Raw genomic sequence first — 21013 nt, forward strand, 5'->3', positions numbered from 1 at the left:
AGCGAGCAGCCCAGGAACAGGGAAGGCTGGCTGGAGTCCCAGAGGTAACCAGAAGCCTCACTTCTTCCCGCAGTCCAACAGACCGCTGCCTACCTGTGGGACAGCATGCAAGGGTGTCTGGATGCAGAATTAAAGAATCCTTACAGGGCTTTTTTTTTTTTTTTTTTACTTGCTTCTTGGATCACCAACAGGCACTCAGTACAATGATCAGCCCCTTCCCCAGAGCAAACCAGGTTCTGGCAGAGGACACAGGCACTGAGCAGAAGCTCTGACTTCCTTCAGACTGCTGATTTCCAAGGCTAGTTCAGCCCTAACACCAATACAAGCATTTTTATGAACCTGCTGGTCTCGGACTAGCCGGGATCGGGGCAATGCGCCGAATCATGACAAACTCACTCAAGTTCGTTGAAGGGGGAGCATTGCCAAGAGCAAATGTATGCACTGTATGCAAGCTCTCAATTTATTACCAAATAGTACCATAGTTTCATTTCCACTTCTACACCCTGCTGACCTTCAGATTTTGTCTGCTTACTGATCACACGCTCATTCACACGCTCAGGGGTGGTGTTCCAACCTGTTGCTTTTCAGGCTTGCAACAGGGCATTCCGTAACGTTGCCTCATTTATGCACAATCATTCTTCTAACCTAAAGGTCAGTTTACATTTTTGCTGACCACCAATTCTTTATTCCCACATGAACCAAGTGCACATATTTTGCCCGCAAAATCTCACCAAGTTGGCACTTGTGAAGGCAACCTGTTCTGCTCTGGGTGTGTGCCGCTTCCCTCTTATTCCAGGTTCTGCTGGTGCAAGGCTCGGGGACGGCAGAACCAAGGCCTCACCCGCCTTTTGGGCCCATCCCCCCTCTTTCCCACTTTCCACAGCCTCTGGCTGCGGTCCCGCGGGAGCCTGAGGAGGACGGGGCCGGTGCCGCCGCGCCACCCTGTGCCCAGGCCGCCAGCCCTCAGCGGCGGCTGGGCCGGGGAGCGAGGCCTGGCGGGTCCCGGCCCTGAGGTGGGGTCGCCTCAGCCAGCAGGCGAGGTGCCTTGCTGGCGGTGTCGCCGCAGCAGGGCCGGGCGCGGCGTGGAGCTGCCGCTGCCGCCAGCGCCGCTGGGACCGGGGCCGCGCCGGGGCGCTGCTGAGGGAAAGCACCCGCTCCGACACCCGACCCGGCGTCCCTGCCCCTCGGGGCCGCTCTGCACCGCCGCTCTGTGGTCTGGGCGGGGCGCGAGGCGGACCGACGGGCCGCCCCGGGCCTGCGCGCCGCGCGCTCTACGGTGGCGGGGCAGGGCCGTCCCGTCCCGCCGCGCTCGGGGCCGGGGCTCTATGGCGGTGGCGGTGTTGCGGCCGCTGGACGCCCCGCCGGCGGAGCTGGCGCCGGCCTCTGCGCTGCTGCTGGCGCCGCCGCCGTTGTGCGCGGCGCTGCGCGGGCGGGGCGGCGGGCTGGTGCTGGCGGTGCGGCCGGCGGGGCGCGGCGGGGCGCAGGCTGTGCTGCTGAGCGCCGTGGCGCTGGAGGCGGGCGGGCGGCGCGGCGCGGAGCTGTGGCTGCGCGGGGCCCTGCTCCGGCGGCTGGGGCTGGCGGCCGGCCGGCGGGTGGCCGTGTGGCCGGTGCGCCGCCCGCCGGCGCTGGCCTGGGTGCTGCTGGGGGCGGCGGGGCGGGCGGGGCGGCCGGCGGGCGGCGCGGTGCTGGTGCGGCGGGGCGAGGCGCTGCCGGGGCCGGGCCCGGGGCCGGGCCCGCTGGTGCTGGAGGCGCGGCCGGCGCTCCAGGGGTTGCTGGGCAACGGCACGCGCACCGCCCTCGCCCCCCCGCCGCCGCCGCCGCCGCGTGAGCCCGCGGCCGGCGGCGCCCCCTACCGCCGCCCCGCCGCGCCGCCCCTCGTCTCCCGCTTCGCTGCCGCCGCCGGCCCCGGGGCGGGGGGGGAGGCGGCGGCCGCGGCACGGCTGAGGGCGGCCCCGGCCGGCGGGGCGGGCGGTGGGGCGGAGGTGTGGGTGAGCCGCCGCGGGCTGCTGGCGCTGGGGCTCTTCCAGGGGGAGTGGGTGCGGGTGGGCGCCGAGGGGGCAGCCCGAGAGCACCTGGCGGCGCTCCTGGCCCGGCCGCCGCCCTGGGAGTACCCGCGGGCCGCCCGCCGCGGCCCAGCAGATGGGGCCGCCCTGCTGGCGCCGGCCCTGGCCTTCAACCTGGGCTGCGACCCCGCCGCCGCCGTACACCTCCACCTGCGGGTGAGCCGGGGCCGGGCCGGGCACGCCCGGGAGGTGCGGGGGCCTCTGGGGCCGGGGGTGGCGGCCGCGGGGTCTCACGGTGCGCCCTTTCCCCTCCGCAGAGGTACGAAAGGTCCGGTGCCGCGGATGGGAAAGGCAGCCGGTCTGTGCTCTCTGTGCCTCCCTTCGCCAAGGAGCTGCACCTGGAGATCGTCTGCTCGCCAGCCTACAGCGCCCGGGGAGGCTACGACCAGGTCCTCTACAAGCACTTTGAAATGCCCAGGTGAGCTGCGTGGGGAGGGAGTTGCGTTTCTGTTCGTGGGGTGTATGTGTGAGGTGCGCCCTCGCTCCCTGTTTGTGTCACCCAGATCTGATACACACTGATGATGTGCGTAATCAACCCCTTAATGCAGATGCTGAGTAGATTTAGAATATTCACTTGAACCGTCTTCTCCTCGTGAGCGAGAGAACTCGAGGACTTGCACACAACACCTCTTGTCCTGTCCTTCAGAAGTCATCTTCAAGTCTCCTTCCTCATGATCTACCATCCCATGCTGAAGGCTCCCAAGTGCTGCCCACAGGCCTCCATTCTGGGGCATGTCCATAACCCCCGTTTTCAGCTTTGAATGAAGTTGTGTAATCAGGAGACTGGATGTGTTGCCTTTTGCTCTTATGACACCTGCCCCCAAGCCTTTTTCATTTGGGAGTTGGGGCCTTCTTTGGAGTTATACTCAGCTGTTCCAGGGATAAGTAGGCTATTTTGTCTGGAAGAGATGCTCTTTAATGGCATTCATCTTCTATACCATTCCCACAAAGTTCCCCATAGTAGTCTGGATACATGCCTACTTGCATCCAGTGCATGCTAAATCTTTAAGTGGCTATTTATAGTTTTATTTACAGGAAAGGAGTTGATATGAGTAGCTATGTTCTTTTTGTAAAAACGCATGTGATATGGGACAGGGAGGACTCACGACCAGAAGGATTTACTCTCTTTCACTGGTGAAATTCCCTGGTTGTTTTTGTAGGCTTGTTCAGGAGGGAGACATCCTATGTGTTCCAACATTTGGATATGCTGAGTTTTTAGAAGTAAATGCAGACAAATTCCTAAGGTAAGTGGCAATAAACTGGCTCTATTACATGTGTACCGCAAGAGAACAGATACTTTTCCACTACTGATTCTCTTGGAACAAGACAGTTTATTCCATTCTGATCTGTCCCTGGAGTTTAGAGTTTATCTGCCTCTTATTTTAGGGGGAAGAGGGAGTCGTTTTTGTTGGATTATGGAGGGCTGCAGCTAAGAGGGAGGCCTCCCTTAGCTCATGGAGGAAAAATAGTCATGGATGGAAGAAAGGAAAAAGAGAAACTGATGGGAAAAAAGAATGAAGAGGAGGAAGGGGTGGCCTGAGGACTGCCAGTGCCACATGAAGAAAGTAAAGTGGAAGTTGGGCTTGTCAACTTGTGATGGACAGCAAAGTGTGAATATAAGCCCCTACAGTTCTTGTTAGAATAACTTTCTGTTTGGCCGCCAGTTCTGCCTTTCTTGGTTTTGCTTGTATGACTTTGAAACTGTTCTGTGCTAAACGAGAGAAAGTCACCTTTGTACCAGAGTAGGGGTGCTCGCAGTGGGATTTGGCTGGTGTTAATATAAATGCTTCAGCTGTGTCATAGAGGGAACCACCACAGGTGACTGAGGCATGCGATGCAAAGAATTGCCTTGAATCGTTCATGCAGGATATACCAGCAGCATGTTGTAATACTGCTCAGGTCTGCTATGTATTTTAAAATGTAATAGTTTTATAGCACTACTACACTGAGTGTTTTCTAGGCTGTTTCTCAGAGGGAGGCAGGACCATAGGAGGCACAAGTCTTCATTTGTGGAAGTTTTTGATATATATTAGCCATGTGGCAAGCCAGAGAAGAGAGCAGATTTCATGGGACCTAAAGAGCTTAGAACTGTGTTGGTGTGCAAGTGGTACAATTATTCAGAGGGTGGAGAAAATCCTGGAGGAAACCTCTGCAGATCCCTTAATCTGTCCAGTGGGATATCAATGTAGGAAGAAGCATTTGTTCATGTGAGGTGTCCAGGGCAGGATACTTGTAAGGCTCTCACGGTATTTGAGTGAGTCCTAGTCTGCAGCCTAGAGGACTCTGCGCTGTAAGATCTTTATATGCTGCAGGTGAATCTCTGCGAAGGTGTAGTGAAGGAAGCCATGGCAGAAAAGAGAATGTCTTGAGCTCTTATATAGATGAAATAAGGTTAGCACAGTCGTACTTGTGGACTGAAGCCACCAGCAGAAGCTGTAGCTGTTGACAGTCCTGTTGGTCTGTCTGGCTAGGCAGCACAGCAAGGTCCGTAAAGGATCCATGTGGGTCCCGGGAGAGGACAAGAGTATCTCTGCTTACCCGTGCCTTTCAGCTGTCTTCTCGCTGAGAACTGTATTGTTCCTGCCTTCAAGATCTTGTCTCAGCAATTTAGACTGCTTGTTTTTTCCCTTAGGTGGCCAGAGCTTTACTTCAAAGTGAGGAAGATTTTAGGCAAGGTGGAAGGCGAGCAGTCTGAGGGCTACCTGGTGGACACCCAGAACACTTCTCTCTATCTGGTAAGACATCAGTGGAGAGCAGGGAGAGCTTACAGGAGATCTGAGGCTGAGGTTGCATTGTGGATGATGAAGGTGCTTGTGGAGGCTTGTGTCTCCTGCCATTGAAAAACAGCATTTCAGGACAGACTTTGTCACTTGGTACTTGACTTTTCTCAGGCGGTGTTCCACAGAGTGCTATTTTCCCTTCCTCACAGGTAGGTTCAACAAACAGCGCTGTCCCATCTGCCCCAGCCTATAACAGCCATGAGTTCTGGAGCAGTTTGTCTCCTGCTGGACTTTCTGATGTCGTGAAGCAGCTCTGTGATGCTCTTCGGCCTCATCTGAACAGTCGGTGAGTTAGAATTCCTTCTAGCAAGCCCCGGGAGAGCTGGGACCCTGCTCCCTAGTCGCTGGAAGAAGTGCCTCTGTGTTACAGGGCAAGTGCACTGAGCGGGGCTGGCAGCGTTCTTCTCTCTGGGCCGAGCGGCAGTGGGAAACTGATGGCTGTCAGAGCTGTGTGTAGCTGCCTCAACCTCCACCTCTTCAAGGTAATGCCTCATGTGGGCGGTTGATTGGTGGATTTACAACATAGAAAGAATTACAGAAATGTTCTTTTTTAGCCATACCAACACCCTTGCTGCAACTGTGACACGAGCCTGCCCAAAAGCTGCTCCTGTGTGCACATGCAGTCAGAGTCTGGTGAGTTTAGCAGCTCGTTCTGGAGCAGATTACAACTGCTGGTGGGCAGAACCTCAGAGCAACCCTTTGAATCAGCCTAAAGGCCTGTCTAGCCCCCTGGTCCGTGTCTGAGACTGGCCAGTAACAGATGTTCAGGAAGAGAACGTAAGCCTGAAGGGATGTTTCCTCTGGCGTGTACCCTCCAGTGCTCTGGAATCAGTAATTTAGAGATCTCTTGGCCCAGGGGGTGCGTTTGTACCTTTCTTTACTGACTCTTGCCATCATTGTTGTCAGTCTGATATACTTTACAGACACTGGAATACACAGTTGTATTTCAGCAGACTAACTTCCTATCATTTTATAGGGCATTGACTTGATACTGCCACCCTCTGGGGTATAGTAACTAAAATAACCTGGGAGAAATTGGAGAGGTGCTGAGGGCAGGAATTGCAGTGGCAATGTGTGTTTTGAATTGTCCCTGCATAGGTTGGGCAAAAGGCATGTTGGAAAGTGAGGCAGAGATGATGCTGAGATCTTCTCTAGCTGGGTGGGAAGCCTAGAAAAGAAATGCAGCCCTTGGTTTGATAAAAGCACGTGTTCAAAATCTTGTGGCCTGTAGAGGAGCTGTCCTGTAACTGTGTTCACATTCACCACCCCACTCACCTCCCAACAAGAGCAAAAAAGCCCCCAAATATTCCATAGGAGTGCTTGGCTTCTGAAAGGGGAACATCATCAAATGAAGTTTCTTTAGAAAGAAAGAATCAGCCATGATAAGGAAGTGTTACATCTGCTGTGGAGGTGAATGGGGGACACTAATGCCACAACATGAGGCCACTGCATGGATCGTATTGGGATGGGCTTGAGAAAAGTAAGTGGAAGACAAAACAGTTGAACAGCAGGCAAAGGGCAGTTGCTAAAGATGAGGTGTTCTTCAAAGGGCACAAACCTGTAGCAGGTTAGAGTGGCGGATAGAGTTACCACACTCTGGGATGACTTCCCTACTTGTGAAGAATCCACGTAGTTTTTGCAATGGGAAATCCGGTCCCGTAAACCTTCAGAAAGTTACTTGAAGGTGTTACCAAGCATGTGAGGAAGGTAACTTGACCAACACAGTCTACTTGGGTTTTGAAAAGGCTCTTTGGGAAACTTGAGTGGCAGTGGGATGTGGGTGAAGGTCCTGGCACGATTAAAGTGCTGGTTAAAGGTTGGGAACAGGATGGGAGTAGTTGGTGAGTCTTCACAATCAGCAGCAGAGCTCTGCAGGCACTGGGAGCTCAGAAATGACCTGGAAAGGATGTGAACAGTGGTGTGATGGCTTGTTGATAATTAAGTTGCTAAAGGTAAGAGGAAAAGGAAACAGACTGTCCTTGGACTAGAGGAGAGCTTTAAATGAGACCAAGTGACTGAGCAGTGAAATGGCAGGTAAAATTCACTATAGTTGGTTTTACATGGGAAATTATATATTTCAAGCTGACTATCACCAGTCAGTATCAATAATGTGGTTTTATGTCAATGGCTCCATGAAAACTTGGGCTCTGTTCTCCATATATGTCAAAAATCAGATCATATTTTAGGAAACAAACTCGAGAGTAGGTGCTGCTGCTGTGCAGATCCCTGTCTTGCCACAGCTTGAATATCGTGTGCCGTTCTGGCCTCCCCATTGCAAAAGCTTAAAGCTGAACTGGAAAAAATCAGAGGAGGACACTGAGGAAGATCAGGGGTCTAGACCAGTTTCTGTGTGGTGAACAGCTGAACAGTCTCCTCAGCTTGAAAAATAGAGAACTTAGCGAGAGTTTGATAGAGGTTTACAAGATCCTGGGTGGTTGGCAGAGAGTGGAAAGTGTTTTCTTTTCTCTGTGCCAGCATGAGGCCCGGGGCTGACAGGTGAAGCTAGCAAGAGCAGGTAAGCTAAAGGAGATGATTCTTTCTGTAGTATTTGGAGGAGCAATCTACTGTTATGAAACCACATCTGACTGGGAAAATCCCTTTCGGTGGGAATGGTAGGTGCCTGGAAGAGTACTGAGGGGAAAGGGTTACATGTGCTTATCCCGATCTTACTCTGTCTTCAGCAGCCACTTGTGGCTGTGCTTGAAGACAAAATAGCAGGCTAAATGGACTCTTGGTCTGAACCAGTACAGCTGTTCCGATGTTCTTACAGCTGTGGCTGTCCTGGACAAGCTTCACAGCCAAAATGAGGTCTAGCTTCTGTCTCTGTCCAGCGCTGGAGGTTCTGGGCACCAAGGCAGTCTTCATGGACTTGTTAAAAATACTATTTTCCTTCTGCACACTCCTTTTGTTCACTCTGACAGCCTGGGTGTATCCTGCAAATTCTTTACTCTCCTTGAATCTGTAGAGTTATGTTTGCAAAAGTGAGGGGATTGGAAATCAACAGTGACTTTTCTAGAAGAGTTTGAAACTCTGAAAGGACTTGGAAGAAGAAGAAAGATGGAAAGAAGAGAGTTGGAAGGTTCCTTTTTGTGAAGGAAAAGAGGCTTGCTCCTTTTCTGTGGGTATTTTTAGAGTAAACTCACAGAAAACAAACTAAGCATTTTGGATACTTGGGTTTTCTTCGTCTGTTTAGAAGTTGAGTCCTGTTAAGTTGACATTACTCTCTTTAACTGTTCTTTTCTTCCCAAGTAAAGCCCTAACAGTGGGTCAGTGGGGGAGGTAGACACAGCCTTGGCCAGCTGCTGTGCAGCTCATCTTCTGGACACGATCCTTAGCGGTGCTGAGCTCTTACTCTTCTGCAGATGTGTCATAGCTCTTGGGATCCAGTACAAAATTGTGGAGGCTTCACAGTACCTTCAGGTCTGTGTATAGGACGTGTCTGGGAGCACTGTGGCACTGCCATGTCCGGGCAGGTGGCCTCAGGTTCTAGTGTGATGTGCAAGGCTATAGCTCTGGTTCTGGCCATGTGTGCTGCTTTTAAAGACTAACACTATTGAAGACAGAGTATTTGCTGTCCATCTTATTTTCCTAACCCAGCTTTTACATTCTCCCCTCCTTTTCTCACTCACTGCAATGCTTACACTACCATTCCACCTTCACTTCCCTTTCTCTGACTGTTCTGCCTGCTTTCACAGAATCACAGAATCGTCTAGGTTGGAAAAGACCTTGAAGATCATCCAGTCCAACCATTAACCTCACACTGACCGTTCCTAACTCCACCATATCCCTCAGCACTATGTCAACCCGACTCTTAAACGCCTCCAGGGATGGGGACTCCACCACCTCCCTGGGCAGCCCATTCCAAGGCCTCACAATCTGTTCTGTAAAGAAATACTTCCTAATATCCAGTCCAAACCTTCCCTGGTGCAATTTGAGGCCATTCCCTCTTGTCCTATCGCTTGTTACTTGGTTAAAGAGACTCAGCCCCAGCTCTCTGCAACCTCCTTTCAGGTAGCTGTAGAGGGCAATGAGGTCTCCCCTCAGCCTCCTCTTCTCCAGACTAAACAACCCCAGTTCCCTCAGCCGCTCCTCCTATGACATGTGCTCCAGACCCTTCACCAGCTTCGTTGCCCTTCTCTGGACACGCTCGAGTCATTCAATGTCCTTTTTGCAGTGAGGGGCCCAAAACTGAACCCAGTCATCGAGGTGCGGCCTCACCAGTGCCGAGTACAGGGGTAAGATCCCTTCCCTGTCCCTGCTGGCCACGCTATTGCTGATACAAGCCAGGATGCCATTGGCCTCTTGGCCACCTGGGCACACTGCTGGCTCATGTTCAGCCGGCTGTCAATCAACCCCCCCAGGTCCCTCTCTGACTGGCAGCTCTCCAGCCACTCCTCCCCAAGCCTGTAGCGCTGCTGGGGGTTGTTGTGGCCCAAGTGCAGCACCCGGCATTTGGCCTTATTGAAACTCCTACAGTTGGCCTCAGCCCATCGCTCCAGCCTGTCCAGGTCTCTCTGCAGAGCCTCCCTACCCTCGAGCAGATCAACACTCCCACCCAACTTGGTGTCATCTGCAAACTTACTGAGGGTGCACTCGATCCCCTCGTCTAGATCATCAATAAAGATGTTAAACAGGAGTGGCCCCAAAACCGAGCCCTGGGGGACACCACTCGTGACCAGCCACCAACTGGATTTAACTCCATTCACCACAACTCTTTGGGCCCGGCCATCCAGCCAGTTTTTTACCCAGCGAAGCATGTGCCCATCCAAGCTGCAAGCAGCCAGTTTCGCCAGGAGAATGCTGGCAAAATTCCTACCAGGACACAGAAATTCTTCCACACTGTAAAATCCACCACTTGATGATGAGCAGGTTTTTTTTGTCCTTTCTGCCCTTCTGTACTTGCATACAGACACTGCTGTTATTTGGCTGTTTTTGTCTGTAGTACACAGATCACAGGAGCTCCTCTGCTCTGCATCCCTGTCATTACCCTTTACTTCAGGTCTTGAGGCGTTCTCCCTGCTCCAAGCTACCCTTTCCCAGTATGAGGCCCAGGGAATCCCAGAGATGGTTTGGCTCTCCCTGTGCGACCTCGCAGCACTAGGAGGCAGCACTGCCTGTGTCCAGCGGCATTTAAGCTGCTGTTCAAGGCTCACCAGTCACCTTTCCTTTTTGGATGACTTCATCAAGTGTTTGCTTTGTAAACAGTGTCTGGGCCTCTAGCCACCTCTAACTTCCACCCCCCGCCTCCCCCCTCAACCTTCTCCCTTCCTCTTGCACTTTGAGCCTGTGCAGCACTGGGTTGAAAATTTCCTGAGCCTCCCGCTCCATTCTTTGCACTGTTCCTCCAAGACACCTTGTTCTCCCTGTCTTGGCCTTTTCCACGGCTCTGCAGCTTAGGTTCCTGAGCCATGACATCCACTCTTATCAACTTCTCTGGTCCCATGGCCTCATCTTTTTCAGACAAGACCCTCTTGCCCCCCTCACCTCCTGCAGAGAAACAAGAAACAGCCATTTTTCCATGCCAGAGAGGTCTGAATGTGACTATTTTGAATATACTCTGAATGTTTCTCTGGGAAGAATCCATTTAGGTGTCCTTTCAGCTGTGAATTGCCTGCGGAAGCTTTGTGAAAGTGAACATTGTCCTGGGTCCCCCAGCTGTCCATGTTGCAACTGCTGCAGACTCTGTGTTGTGTGGTCTGTCTCGCAGGTTGATTGCGTCAGTTTGTGCAGTGACACCAGTGGAGCCACAGAGGAGAAGGTACAGATGGCCTTCACCCAGGCCCAGCAGTATCATCCGTGTGTGCTCCTGCTGAAAGACATTGAGGTTCTTGGCAGAGACCGGGACAGGCTAGGAGAGGATGCCAGAGTCATTGCCACTCTGAGACAGCTGCTCCTGGACAGAGACGCAGCGCTGAGGTAGGGACCCTGCATGTTTGCTGTGGGCATCTGAGGTGATTGTTTGCTTCTGCCATTCCTGGGGCAGCAGTCACCGTTACATCAAGGTGACTGATTGCTAACATGCCCTGTTTTATTTTTAATCCAGTGGAGTGTCTCCCAGACTTGCTTTGTTCACTTCAGAGGGCCCTTGTTCTTCCAGATTAGTGGGAGAGGGAATCAGGAAGCTTTGTTGCCTGAAGCTGGTTTCTGAGTTGTTCAGATGAGCAAACCCAGCATGTTTGCTATGAGGCATGCCAAGGGCTGCAGGGACCCCAGAAGGGAGCTGGACCCTGGGAGTATCTTGAGGCTGGTGACAAGTACCAGGGTGCAGGGAGGGAGACATCAAGTGAAGAAATAAGATGTGGCTTGAAGTGCCTTGACTTGAAGACAGGGCTCCCATAGCAGTTCAAGGGCAAGCCAGAGGAGAGTGGTTGCAAGACACATTGGCCAGTATGTGTGCATTTCTCGGAGCCAAGGCTAGTCATTGGAGAGCGACTTGGTGTATGTGATGGCATTGTAAGAGGGAAGCTTCCATAATGCTGAGACCATGCACTGTCCCCCTTTTCTCAACAGCCACCCTGTCCTGGTGATCGGCACAACCTGCAAGCCCCAGGATATTCCTACGGATGTGCAGACTGCTTTCCTTCACGAGGTGAAAATTGAAGCCCCTTCAGAAGAGCAGAGAAAGTCGATGCTGAGCATGCTGACTGCCAGTCTGCCTTTGGGCAAAGAAGTGAGCCTGTCCAAGCTGGCCCGCAGGACTGCAGTGAGTGAAACCACAGCAGCATGTAGAGATGGCCAGGCCAGGAGTGCTGGGCCAACCTTCCTGGCCATGGAGAAAGGGGGCAATTCCCACAGCCTAGTCAACTTCTGCAGTGGTTAACTCTGCTCCTCAGACATCAGCTTTAGCTGCAGATTTCTAGTACCTAAGGACTGCACACCTTTTGCAGAGGTGTTGGCTGATGCTCAGCTCTGCTAGAAGACAGAGGCAGTAGAAAAAAAAAATAAGCTAGAGCTTTTAACCAGGGCACAGAACCTCAAAGAACAGCTTTGCAAGGAATTTTTCCCCATATGCTTTTTATGGCCTAGCTGAAGCTGTGGTCAGAGACTGAACTGGTGCTGTTTTTTTCTGCATTCACAGGGTTTCGTGCTGGGAGATTTCTGTGCCTTGTTGTCCTACAGCAGCCGGGCTACTTGTACCCGCATCCAGGCCTTGAGGTAGCACAGGCAACAGGGCAGGAGGCGGGGAGGGCAGGGGCTGCAGCCAGCCTGATAATGCCAGGACCAGGACAAAGCCTGAGTCCTTCCCTTCTTTTTCCTTGCCAGTTTTCCAGGTGGACTGAGCGAGGAAGTGGAGAGAGATTTTTGCACTGCTGGGTTCCCAGTGCTTGAGGAGGATTTTAGTGTTGCACTGGACCAGCTGCACAACGCCCACTCGCAGGCAGTGGGAGCTCCGAAGGTAGGACGCTGGGGCAAAGGGAGAGGAGTTGGTCCTCCAGAACTGTATGGCTCAAGATACCTCTCGCAGACCTTGCCAGACAGGGCTGTGCTCTGGCACGTCACTTCCTGCTGTGTCCTTCCACATACTCCCCCAGCCTTGGGTGGGAAACAGTCCCAGTGTGGGCTTTCCCTTACTAGTGCTTTTTGCCTTCTTGGCTTTGAATTTGGTCAGGGAAGCCCTTGCCGCTCAATTGGCTAGTGCCACAGGGGTGCCAGCTGAGTAACTCAGCCTTCTGAGAGGCAAAGGCAGCCACAGGCTGGCTGCCTGCTGAGGTCTCTCCAGCCACCTGGCATATGGGAACAGAGAGGCACAAGCTGGTGAGGGAGTTTCCCCACATGTGTGAGAAGCCTTATACTTGATCCCTGGCTTTGGACGCTGCTCAAGCTGGCATGGGCTTTTCTGACAGCCAGACAGTTTGAAGAACGTGGGGGTTCTTCAGGGAAACGGACATGGAGTGTCAAAGAAAACCAGCAGAGTCAGCTTTTTGGGAGGGGCATGATCTGCCTCTGGCAGCTCCACACCCATGGAAACAGCGTATGGGGTGACTGTTTTTGCTGGGTAACATGGTGTTAGGACCAAGCAAAGTGATCAGAACCTCTTCTCCATGCCCTCGAGTGGAATGATTGAGCTCAGCATGGGACAGGAAACATTGGCCTTGGAGCAGTTATTCTGGCACCTTCCCCAGATGCCCACTTGCAGTCCTGCCCTAGCAGGATGACACTTTGCTGGTGTCATCATCCAGGAGCTACTCCGGGACTTAATTCATTCATAAATTCACTAGAGACTGCAATGAGCTCTGCTTTGAGGCGTTTGCCAAGTTTGCTATAAGACAAATAATAACCATAGAGCATGTTCATCAGCAAGCTGTGTGAATGGGAGCTGATTTTGTTTGTATTTTATATCCCTTATCAATTTCTTAGTAATTGGCTGTGGTTCAGAAAGCCCATTTGCAGACCTGGATACTCTCAACATACATAACTTCTAATTCCTCGCTTGCCTTTCTGGTTAGTCACACATTTGTTTGCAGTTACAGCTTGAGCCTCCTAGAGAGAACTAATTTCAAATCTCGGGTTGCTAGCAGTGTCTGCAGCATGTCCTAGACTTATGAAAACCTTGCTGCAGTTTTCCAGCTCCTGTGCTAATGTCTATAGAGCTTTTTCTAGGGTGGCATTATAAGCAGGAGTGTGGGGGAGAGGGCAACTCTTCCATTCATCAGCACTGAAGAAGGAGGGCCTGTGACCTTTTGCTTTAAAAGATTTTTTTTTTTTTTTCTGGAAATCCTTATCTTGTCTGACCTGATTTTCCTGGTGGACTTGCTGGACAGCTGGAGAAGTAGCATGAGATAACATCATCTCAAGTGAAGGAAGGAGAGCCACATTGGCTGAGGGGGGAAAGAATTTTGCTCTAGCCTATTTTTAAACTCCCTGTTTGCACTGGCACCTGTTCCCCACCCAGCCAGCAGCTGGGGGGAAGTGATCTGGGGCTTTGGTTTCTCTGTGCATTCCCCGGAGAGCTGCTCTGACTCCCAGGATGATCCATCATGCAGACTGTGGCATTTCTGCTATTTCTAAAGCTGTGAGCAGAGCAGCAGCATCCTCCCAAGATTGTTTTGCTCAGCATAAAACAACGAAAGTGCCATGGCTCACCCGTCTCAACTTTGCTGTCTTCCTCTCTTTGCAATGATCCCTTGCATGTTTGCAGTTGACCCCATCCCTATCTATTTCTTATAAGCATCCGTGGACTCTGTTCTTGCATTCTCCCTTTCAAAAGTAGCTAGCTTTCTGTACAGTGCCCTCCAGGACATCTGTGTCTCATGTCCTCCTTCACATAACAGAGGTCCTAGTCACTGGGGTTTCGTTGCTCTGGTATGAAGCCCTTGGACAATCTCACCACCCTGGGGACAAGGTGCCCTGAACACAAGTAGCTCCAGGTTTTTTTTTTTTATTTTTATTTTTACATTCCCTCATGTGTCCCAGGGGCTGTCTGCAGCAGGGCTCTCTCCCCACGAGCTGCAGGCAACCCTGGCAGATACTTTCCCCGGGATATTTTTGCCAACAGGTGATAGGAGGCACAACAGAGCTGCGAGCACGGCTTGCCTGGGGACATGCGCAGTTTGTTTTCACCATTGCAAGGCTCGGGAAAGCAGAAATGTGGATGCTGGGGGATCCCACAGCTGAGATGGCTGGGCAGTGAAGTGCCGGACTGACTTGCTGCATCGCCAGATGCAGCCGACAGCACAAGGGGCTGATGACTAGCACCCCATTGGAGCAAGAGCTGCCCAGGCATGCTCGGGGCTCAGGAAGAAGTGCTGACAGGGACTCTCCCTCTCTTGGCAGATCCCCTCTGTGTCCTGGCAGGATGTTGGTGGGCTCCAGGAGGTGAAGAAGGAGATCCTGGACACTATCCAATTGCCCCTGGAGCATCCCGAGCTGCTGTCGCTGGGTCTGTGCCGCTCTGGTCTGCTGCTGTATGGGCCTCCAGGGACAGGGAAGACCTTGCTGGCAAAAGCCGTGGCAACCACATGCGCCATGACGTTCCTTAGGTGAAGAGTGGGGGGTTCACACAATGGGACTGATGTTCTCCTGGCAGTGAATGGGCATCCTCTGACTGGCTCCCTTTTCTCTCTGCCCCGCAGTGTGAAAGGGCCAGAGCTCATCAACATGTACGTTGGGCAAAGTGAGGAGAACGTGCGTAATGGTGAGGAGATACATCTTACTCCTGCATGTGGGAAGATGGGGCTTTTCTGTGGTGCTGGGGAGAAGAAGGTAGTGCTTAAACCCCTCTTCCCAACTCCCAACCACAGCTGCCAGCACTGGCACGAACCCAACTGTCTGTTCCCTGCCTTGCTGCAGCTTCTCCTCCTGCTCTCTCTGCTCCTGTCGCTCTTGTCCCTGGTGTTCCTGATAGGATAGCAGCCCCTCAGAGACACAGCTGAGCCTGGGGGCCCATCATGCTGGGTGCTGCTGGTGATGTAGGTCCTGTTGCTGTTGGCTGCTCCTTCAGGTCTTTCTCACCTTTTGTGCTATCTCCTCCCAGTGTTTACCAGAGCGAGGGCAGCTGCTCCCTGCATTATTTTCTTTGATGAACTGGATTCCCTGGCCCCCAGTCGTGGGCGGAGTGGAGATTCAGGAGGTGTCATGGACAGGTGAGTGAGCATCCTGCATCCTTGGGAGAGCAGCATACCTGCCTCAGCTGGGGGGATGCACAGGACTGCCCTTCAAGGCGGAGTCCATTCCAACTCTCTTCTACTTTTTCCCTCCCTGCTCCCTTCAGCTCCTCTGCATGGCCTGTCTCCTCTCTCTGGTCATGAGTACTGCTGTTTGCATTGCCGCAGATTCCTGATTGCCCAAGCTTGTTGTGCAAACATTTGGTTAAGACAGAGTCTCCTCCAGCTGCTTCTGTGGCTGCCAACTGCTCCCTTTGGCCTCTCCAAGGTCATCCTTCACACCGCTGCCTCCTATTAGCTGCTGTTTCCCTGTGGTGGGAAGCCTTTCAGCTGTCTCTGGTAGAAGCAAAATATGTATAGCTTGGAGATACCCAGAAACAGTGTTATTTCCCCCAGACCTCTTCTGCCAATCTGATAGTCCCCAACCAATCTTCCTCTCCATCTGTGAGGGGTTCTGCAGAATTTTCCAGTGACACCATGTGCCCCCAGCAACTGTCTTAACACGCTCAAGCCAGCAGTTCAGGAAGAGGCTGGATATGGTGTCCACTGGTCACCTCAGCTGATTCCAGAACCTGGTGGAGATATCCCTGTTCCAGGAGGTCTGTGCAGTGGTGAAGTGCTGTGCCACCAGACCAGGTTAAGCCCTGTGGCTGCGGAACTAGATCTGCAATGTGTGCTGTTCACTACCCTGAGGACTGGTTGGCAGCGTCACTGTCCTGCCAGGGGTACCCGGCCTGGACTGACAGGGCAGTCTTGCTGCTGAACTTGCTGGGCAGTACCATGTAGCAGGGAGAGTTAGGACCAGCCAGCACATCTGAGTGGGTAACCTGAGCCACAGCCATGCATGCCTGCCTGTCTTTGGTCTGTGTTCCCAGTGTCTGACAGCAAGTATAAGCATGTGTGGCCATCGTGGAAGGGTTCAGAGCCAAGCATAGCCCTGAAGGACTGTCTCAGTACCAGGGGTTTGCACTCATTTTGCAATGAGCCCACATGCCCACTGGCTGTGCTCAAACAGGGAGGTCTGGGTGGCTGTGTCAGGGCTCTTCAGGGAAGAGAAATATGAGCTGAAGTCCAAGACATGGACCCGCCCGTGGCCTCGCTTATTCCTCTTTTCATTTGGTGGCTGAGGATGACAGTGGGTGACTTGCCAAGGTCTAGTTGTGAGCATCCTGTCTTGCTCTCTGCAGAGTTGTCTCGCAGCTCCTGGCTGAACTCGATGGCCTTCATTCCACCAGAGAGGTATTTGTCATTGGAGCTACCAATAGGCCTGACCTCCTGGACCCAGCTCTGCTCCGGCCGGGCAGGTATGTCACATCCTACCCTGCCTTGCTCCAGAGTAGTTCCCTGGAGCTCCTCAGGCAGTGATGAGCTAGCATGGTGTCCCCACATCCCCACCCCACAGAGACTGTTCCTAAACCTCCTTGCCCTGGCTTGTGGGGGAGATAGGAAGCCAAGAGCAGGCCAGTGCCTATGGCTGTAGCAGCAGCACAAGATAGCATTGTTTATTATCTCCCACCACTCTGGTTATTGCCCCAGCAGCACAGCAGGACAAGAAGGGACCTGCTGTGGCACCAAACTGGCAGAAGGAATTGGTCCCCCAAGGCCTGTTCTGCAGAGCTGCCCTCGGGGCTGCCCTCATGCCTGCGGCTTGCCCATCCTGGGGCAGGACGTTGTATCTGCTGTTGTTGGACCTCATGTGGTTCCTGTCAGCCTGTTTCTCCAGCCTGCCCCAGTCCCTCAGAAGAGTAGCCCTGCCCTCCAGCACATTGACTGCCTCTCCCCACAGCTTTGTATCATCCGTGAACTTGGTAGCAAAAGGAGCTGCCCCAGGGTCACCCTTCTGTTTCTGGTGCATGGGGCTGAGCACCAGTGGCAGGTTTGTCTTGGCCTGTTCTCGACTATCCGTTCTCTCTGCTGACAGGTTTGACAAGCTGGTCTATGTGGGCATAAACGAAGACCGGGAGTCACAGCTGCAGGTGCTGAGCGCCGTCACCAGGAAGTGAGTGACCCTGTGCTTTCACAGCAGCCTTCCACCACCCTCCAATGGGTTGCAGCCTTCTTGGGGTTTGATGCATAGTGTGCTCCAGCTTGGCTTTGTGTCTGAGCCCTGGGGAGCACCTGAGTCACTGACCCACAGCCAGCAGGTAGGGGAAGAGGATGGGGCAGCTTCCCGAAGCAGAACTGGGGCTGGTTTTCCTACAAGTTGAGAGCTGCTCAGCTGGCTGTTCAGGTGGAGGAGTTGGTAGAGTTTTCCAGTCACCGTGCCCATGTGCTCTTCTCGAGCAGCTCGGCCAGATCCAAAGAGTGTGATGAGACTGCAGCGCAGCAACGTGATAGGAACCTGTCGTTTCCTTTCTGCAGGAGTTCCCCAAGCATGTCTCCTGCTGTTTGCAGGTCCAAGGGTGAAAGCAGCTCCGTTTGTCTTACTGCCTCTCCTCCTGCGATGCTGAGGGGTGTTCAGCCTGTGCTCTGAGAGTCTTTCCAAACGCTGGTTGTGTGGGATCGTGAAGCAGCGGAGTTTGGCTGCTTCCCCAGCTGCTCTGAGCTCATCTCTGGAGGGAGAAAAGCAAGCCTTGCAGTTCAGGTGCAGAGGTAGCCCCCATCACAGCTGGGTGAGCAGCTGTGAATTTCCCTCTGCAGGGACTTTTCTGTGATGGGTAGCTGTGATCCTGCTGCCTTTGAGGATAAGCTAGCAGAAGAGGTGAGAACATGGGCTGGCTGCGAGAGTCACAGAATCATTCCAGTTGGAAAAGACCCTTGGGATCATCGAGTCCAACCATCAGCCCTACTCTACAAAGTTCTCCCCTACACCATATCCCCCAGCATCTCATCTAAACGACCCTTAAACACATCCAGGGATGGTGACTCCACCACCTCCCTGGGCAGCCTATTCCACTGCCTGACTAATCTTTCTGTGAAAAATTTTTTCCTAATGTCCAGTCCTTTCACACCATGTGGCTTGGCAGTCATGCCCTCCAGCACCATGGTGTTGTTGGCGCTGAAGGAGGCTCACTGTCTGCAGTGTGGCTCTGATGGGATGGTTTGGTGTTAGAGTGGTTTGTACTGTCTGTAATTAAACATGTTCTTATCCAGCCCTGGCTGTAGGCTGTTCCCAGGCATGTGGAGCACTTAATTTCTCTGAGGGAGAACTCAAAGTTGCCTTTGATCCTACTTAGCAGGAGAGAGGACTTTGCAGCCTGGATGTTTCAAAGAGAAGTAACTGCGTTGAAAAAACAAACCAACCAACCCCTTTGATTGTTTTTTGGAGCATGCAGAGCACAGTCCAGAAGCTGTTAAACATGGTGCCTCTGATTCCTCCTGCCCAGTCATGCTGGCTGCCATGTCTCCCCTGGTCTGTTTTTTCTGTGGCTTTTACACCTGCAGTTTTCTCTTGGCAGGTTTAAACTGGATCCTTGCGTGAATCTCACCACCATCCTAGAAAAATGCCCAGCTCAGCTGACAGGAGCAGACATCTACGCCCTGTGCTCAGATGCCATGATGTGCGCTGTTAAACGCAAGGTGGAATGGATCGAGGAAGGTAGGAGCCCAGCCTCTACCCGTCCCCCGGGCTGGCGGCCCAGCGCAGGGTCAGAGAGGAGAGTTACCACTACTGGTCACTGGGCTGTGCGGAAGAGCCTCTATGGCTCAGGGACCACCTCTGAATGCTGGGCTCTGGGCTACTGGCGGGCAGGCAGTTTCTGCAGATGTGGTCCTCTTCACCTCTGGTGCTTGGCCCCAGGGAGAAGGAGGGGGGCACAGGTTTTCCTTCCAGTCCCCGATGGCTGCAGAGGGGGCTGTTGGATTTTGCCAGCTGCCCCTGCGCATGGTGCTCAGCCTTTTCCTGTTCTCTCTGTCATGCAGGGCTGGATACCGAGAGCTCTGCTCTGATCCTGACAATGGAAGACTTCCTGCAGGCTGCTGCGAGCTTGCAGCCATCAGTCTCTGAGCAGGAGCTGCTCAGGTACAAGCTCATCCAGCAGAAGCTTGCTGCCTGCTAATGCTCAGCAGAGCTGGGACTGGAGGAGTGACGGGGAGAGTGTGTTAAGGGGTGCGAGAGAACAGGCGCGAACAGGCGCGAACAGGCACCTGCCTGCTCTTCTCTGATGTCTCCTGGGCCCCCTTCTTTTGAGCCTGAGTGGAAGAAGTGGCTGTGCAGTTTCTTGAGCCAAAGCCTGGTGGAAGCACTGCTCTGCTCAGTCAAGCTGGCGTTGGGTTCTGTAACGCTCCCTCACATCACAGGAAGCACTTTATGGGTGCTGGGAGCATACCAGGGTGACTTCCCCGTGGGGAGGAAGCTGAGTCTCATGGTTGTGAGCAATGTAGGAGTGTCTCCATGTGTGACCGAGCACTGGGGGAACAAGGCCCAGACTGCTCCTGGTTTGGCAGCAAGAGTGGGGCTGGAGGTGGTTGCTTGTTGGGGTGTCAGCCCCCAGTGAGGGGTGCTGGCTGGAGTGCAGCAGGACACAGGGCACTGCTGCTGCACCTGACCTGGGATCAACACGGTCTCTCAATAAATACAGGTTTTTGGCACTAGGCACTCATTGCCTGGCCACAGGTCTTTGCTTGATGGTGTCTGCAGGCTTGGTCCTTGTGAGCCCCCAGGTGTGCTGGGTGTTGCAGAGAAACCATTGTCCTGCAGGTGGAGGGGGAAGCACACCCGTGAACCCAGCTGGGGCCACCCTTGTCCAGCAAAGGTTGCCAGAATGGCTGGAGCCCATGCTGGGTGAGGAGAGGCTGAGGGAGGGGGTTTTGCTCGGCTGTGAGCGGAGTTCCCTCTGCAGAGGGAGCCCAGTTCTTGGAGGCAGGGGGCGCCAGGACAAGAGGCAATGGGGGCATGTGGCAGTAAGGGAAATTCCCAGCAGATGAGAGGAAAACCTTGTGACCGGGAGAGGGAGGGCTCAGTGTTGGAAATATTCAACACTTGGCTGGAGCCACCCAGAGCTGCCCTGTCTGCACTAACTTGTGCCCCGTTGGCCCCAAAGTCCCATCTCACCCTTGCTAGAGCTTCGTGGCAGCTGCCAGCACCATTGCATGTGCCCTGAATCCCGGCTTTTGCCAAGGATGCCAAATAAATCCTTGCTTGAGCCACGTGTGGCAGCCAGCTGGCCAGCAGTTGCCTCTGCTGAGTCCCTGCAGCTGCCAGCATGGTTCACAGGCAGCCCCCCATTAAGCCAGGGGCCTGTGTGCACCCCAGCCCAAGGGGCTGTTGCTGCCAGACTTTGCCTGCCCTGAGACGGCTGGCAGCCACGTTCCTGAGCCAAGCACGGCTGTTGAGGACCGGGTTCCCGCCACGCTCCTCCCCACAGGGGTGGTTCTCCAGCACCTGCGGGTGTTTCGTGCACAAAGACCCAGGTGCCAGGTGCCTCCAGCCCTGTCGCTCTGGCTCCAGCACCTGAGCGTGTTGAGGCAGAGCTGCCCCTGACCGCAATGCGTTGCTGGATCTGGCCACCACCTCTTCCCCAGGGCGGGCAAGGAGGAAGCTGCAGCCACAGCAAAAGCACCGGTGGGGTGTGTGGAGCCTCCCCCTCCTGGGAACCGCAAGGGGGTCTGGGTACACCTGGATGGG

General features: G+C 53.7%; 1 protein-coding gene across 1 annotated transcript; it reads left to right on the plus strand.

Annotated features, from left to right (window-relative positions):
- The first annotated feature begins 1325 nt into the window (after window positions 1-1325).
- PEX6 (peroxisomal biogenesis factor 6) lies at window positions 1326-19984 on the plus strand. Its single transcript, XM_074864165.1, has 17 exons — window positions 1326-2219; window positions 2321-2481; window positions 3224-3307; window positions 4696-4798; window positions 4993-5129; window positions 5214-5325; window positions 10551-10759; window positions 11354-11546; window positions 11922-11998; window positions 12107-12239; window positions 14618-14823; window positions 14917-14978; window positions 15318-15426; window positions 16635-16751; window positions 17369-17446; window positions 18846-18985; window positions 19309-19984. The coding sequence occupies exons 1-17, from the start codon at window positions 1326-1328 to the stop codon at window positions 19443-19445; spliced, it is 2952 nt and encodes a 983-aa protein (XP_074720266.1). The 3' UTR covers window positions 19446-19984.
- Window positions 19985-21013: the final 1029 nt, after the last annotated feature.

Source organism: Strix uralensis, chromosome 3 (assembly GCF_047716275.1).
Source record: "Strix uralensis isolate ZFMK-TIS-50842 chromosome 3, bStrUra1, whole genome shotgun sequence".
NCBI classification, from domain to species: Eukaryota; Metazoa; Chordata; class Aves; order Strigiformes; family Strigidae; genus Strix; species Strix uralensis.